We start from the raw sequence: 4,442 nt of genomic DNA on the forward strand, positions 1-4,442 counted from the left end.
TTCTCGCAAAAAATCACGGTTTTAGTAACGCAGTAACGCAGCGTTCCTATGGGAAAGTAACGGTAATCTAATTACCGTTTTTGCAATAGTAATCCCTTACTTTACTCGTTACTTGAAGAAAGTAATCGGATTACAGTAACGCGTTACCCATCACTAGTTGCAAGTAACGGCGTTACTAACAGCATTACTTTTTTCAGTAACAAGTAATTTAACTAATTACTATTTGTATCATTACCACTCTGTTACTAACAAGAAAATGCGGTTCATTACTATTTCTCAACAAACAGACGGTTGAAGTTGTGTTCAGCTTACTGCATCTTATATCAGTTGCACGGAATAGCTGTAAGTAATCTGGACGCTACTGCTTCAAGCAGCTGCGCACGCTCGTGCGGACGGCAATCACTTTCTGCCCAACCATCACTTTTTGGCACAACACCTGGAGCTAGGGGGGCAAAACAATCGCATGAGTGCTGCTGTTTCACTGAGGAAGAATAAAGTAGTCGTGGTAAGCCAATCACATGACCACTTAAAGACAAAGCAACAAGGTGATATATACCAGTTTTTAAATTGTGTTGAGAGGCCACGTAAAACCAGTCATGATAAACAATAAATACGCAGAGTTTTTTCCTCAATAGTTTTGTCACATTTACTGTCCAAGGACCGCGCAGCAAGCACTCTCTGCTTATGAGCAAAAACAACGACAACAAAAAAAACCTCACCCCTTTCGTGTTGGTGGAAAAATGTACCATGTTGTCCAATCAAAAATGATATGGCAACATGACATTTGGTTGTTTAGAAATAGGGGGGAGGTTTAGGGAGTGGGAGTGACAGAGAGAGAGAGAGAGAGAGAGCAGAAAAAGAGTGGGAGAGCGAGTTTTGAGATGTGAGAGATTTGTGAAGTTTAGTGTGTTTGGAGTGTGTAGTTCATGTGTTGTCTTGTGTAGTTAGTGTGTAGTGTTGTGGATAGTTTTGCATTGTGTGTCAGAACAATGAGGTGACTGCTGTCTCCAGGTAGAAACAGGAATGATACACCTGCTGCTGTCAGACCTGCAGGTATCAGGCTGTGATGTTCTCCTTTATAGTGGACAGAAATTATGTTTTTGGAGTGGCACAAATAGTTTGTGGCATCTTATTGAATGCAGAACAGCTGATTGTTCTGTAAATAGTTTGAAATGGTTATTTAAAAAAGGGTAAAATGGCTGCAAAATTTGTGCATATGATTTTAAAATTGACAATTTATATTTGCATTTAAAGTTATGAAATATGATTTAATAAACATGTTTCTAGTTGTTACAGTAAAAAATATATAACTTTATCTACTGTCTGTCTGATTTTAGATCAATTTTGTTAATGCAGTATGTCAAAATGAAAACATCTGTAAATGCAGACACGTGAGGTTGTGCTGAAAAGGATGATACCAAACAAGGCAAAGTAACTAATATTTAAAGGTGAACTGTAGAGGTAAAATCAAAAGTGGTTAAAAATAGCCAATTATACCCCGGACCCCAGAGGGTTAAACATTTTTTAAAGTAAAGCAGTAGTTACTTTTCAAGTAATTAATTACTTTTAGAATCTGGTAACTCAGTTACTAACTCAGTTACTTTTTTGAAGAAGTAACTAGTAACTATAATTAATTACTTTTTCAAAGTAACTTGCCCAACACTGGGGTCAACATACCTGAACCAGACGATTGATTCATTACCAGACCTCAAGACATGCTGAGGAGGTAATTTAGCATTTTAAATAAGCTGTGTTGGATCAAGGACACATCCAAAACCGGCAGGACACTGGCACTTGAGGCCATTAGTTGCCTACCCCTGACTTAAATGAAGTGGATGGGTCTTCACTTATCCTCTGCCAATTTTGAGTTTACCTGGGGCTTAAGGAGACAGCTGGTAGATGTCAGCCATGGAAATATTGAGAGTGGAACGGGGCTCACCTATACTGCCACTTTTTCCACCATGATCATAAGTACTACATCAAAAAAGTATTTTCCCTTTTAAACAACAGACTGTTGATAGAGTTACTGTCATGGTCCGGAGTCTGTGACTCCGTGTTTATGTTTAAGTTCATTATTATTATGGGTTTTTGTGCTCCTTTTTCACATTTCATGTTCCTGTGTTCTGTGTCCCCCAGTCTGTGTTAGGTTTGTGTGGGTTGTGTTCAGTTGGTGTGTTTCCTGTATTTTACTTTGAAGGTCCGTGTCTAATCTCAGTGTGTTCAATTTACGTTTCCCCTGTCCCATCATGTCTGGTTACTCCCAGCTGTGCCCTCCTTCTGTGTCTCATTCCCTCGTTATCCCTCTGTGTATTTAAGCCTTGTGTCTGCGTAATTGCCGGTGGGTATTCTGCGTATTTCCCTTTGACTCCCTGCATCTCTGTTTCTGTTTAGTTTCTGTTAGTTTTTCCCAGTTTAGGGTTTCTTAGTTTCATGTTCACCCTCGCCATCTCTGTTGAATCCACATTTGGTAAATAAACTCACTTGCACCAGAGCTGCCACATCTTGGGTTCTAAATAATTCACGCACTGTTTGCCCCGGCAACCCGTGACAGTACGAACCAGCCCCCATGCACCCAGCGGCGCTAAATCCGTCCAAGGAGCTCCGGGTCGACGTTACCTGCAGTGTGAAGATTCTCCTCGGTCTGTGGCTGGAAAACTCTCCGGAAGAGCTTTGCCACGCAGTTCAAACCCAGCTACAGCTGCTCTTTTCCGGCCTTCCCTGGCTGTTTGGATCACTTCCCCCGACCATTCCAATTAGGAAGGTGTAGGTAACATGTACAATATGTATCAATCTATCAATCGTTTGTTGTAAGATTCAGATAAAAAAAATTTTTAAAAGCTAGATATTTTAAATGATAAATGATATTTTAAATGTGCCCCTTTCCCTGTTAATGCCCTACCTGGCCCCCCTGGCAAAACTTTGCTAGACCCCTGCACAGTTACCAGCTGTCAGTTACATAAAAAAAGGATCCTGGTGCATTGCACTCTTTCAGATTTCATTTAAAGGTTAACACAAGGTACCATACTAACTGTTTGATAATTACAGCTAAATTCAGTGTGATAGTTTTTGAGTCTTCTACAGAATGGTTTACATTGTTAAAGTGAAAAAAACACAACAAAAAAAGTTTAACTTGTAAAGTCTTAGAGTATGGCTTTACTTTACAGTTGTGACATTCATGGTGCTGTGGAAATACACTCTTTGCATATCGTCCCCAGTACCTAAATGAAGATAAGATAAAACTTTATTAATCCCTTGGGGGGGTTCCTCTGGGAAATTTGGTTTCCAAAAGCACAGCACTGACAGAAGTTACAGAGTTACAGAATATTGTATACACACACACACACACACACACACACACACACATACATACATAGAGAAGGTAGAGTAATTAATCCTCAGAAGCACAAAACTTTCTGAGGAACCCCGAGTGTACAATAAAGTGTGCAGATGCATTGGTGTGGTATAAGTCCAACCTGATTGGCAGATGAAGTTGAGCTGCTCCCCACAGTGCAGGTCCTGCCACATGAAAGGCTCTCCATTGCCCATGGCTGCACAGATGCTGGAGTAATAGTGAGGGACAAAATCTTGTGGCCAATTAAAGAAATTCATGGGATGTCCAGACATCCAGAACCAGTCGTCTCCTCTTAGGGATCTGTTGGACGTAGTGAATAAAAATGCTAATGATGTAGCCTACTGATTTTAACACTTGTTTCACATTTTCAAGTTATATGATCCAATTTCATCTTTATGACACTGTCTTAAGCAATATTTAATGGTACATGGTCTGTCTATTGACCCCTCAGTGTGTTGAAGAGTTGTCCTCCACCTCTACAACAACAACAACTACTACTACTACTACTACTACTACAACAAACTTTATTAATATAGCACCTTTAAAAACCAGTGGTATACCAAAGTGCTTAACATACGAGAGGGTCAGATACAAGTAAAAGAGAAAGATGAAGGCCATGGCAAAGTACTAAACATGCTAGCAGGTTAATCGCATTAAAAACAAGGAAACAAAAGAAGAAAAGAAAAGGGCCCCAAATTGTAATGTTTCCACCTTTGTGCTGAATGTGGAGTTGGTGATCATACTCAGCATTTCTCTTCCAGCAATTAAAGCAAGTCAATTTGATATTAAAAAGCTGAGTTTTAGTTTCATCTACCAAAGCACTTTCTTTCAATCCTTCTAATTTACATGTTCACAGGCCGTCTAGAGCAGAAAGACCTTGCACGTGCTGTTACGACCCAGCTCAAAAGCTGCAACATGTATATGGAGACTAATACCATAATTTCACAGAGGTTTTATTTTAAATTACATAACAAGTTGGCTAAAATAGCTGGTACCACTAAGACAAAGACTAGTGAGCCTTTATGAAAGCCCGCCTGGGGACAAGACTCAGCAGTCCATCTGCATCTAAAGGACAAAGGTCACTCTTTTT

General features: G+C 39.8%; 1 protein-coding gene across 1 annotated transcript in view; it reads right to left on the reverse strand.

Annotated features, from left to right (window-relative positions):
• The window catches only part of LOC102212765 (uncharacterized), a 17,944-nt gene extending 14,398 nt beyond the window's left edge, over positions 1–3,546 (reverse strand). Inside the window, exon 1 of the mRNA XM_005747958.1 lies at positions 3,474–3,546. Within this exon, the coding sequence (XP_005748015.1) occupies positions 3,474–3,546 (73 nt within the window). The remainder of the gene's footprint in view (positions 1–3,473) is intronic.
• Between the last annotated feature and the right edge of the window lie 896 nt (positions 3,547–4,442).

This window comes from Pundamilia nyererei, unplaced genomic scaffold, assembly GCF_000239375.1.
Source record: "Pundamilia nyererei isolate P.nyererei 1_Seehausen unplaced genomic scaffold, PunNye1.0 scaffold00209, whole genome shotgun sequence".
Lineage (NCBI taxonomy): Eukaryota > Metazoa > Chordata > Actinopteri > Cichliformes > Cichlidae > Pundamilia > Pundamilia nyererei.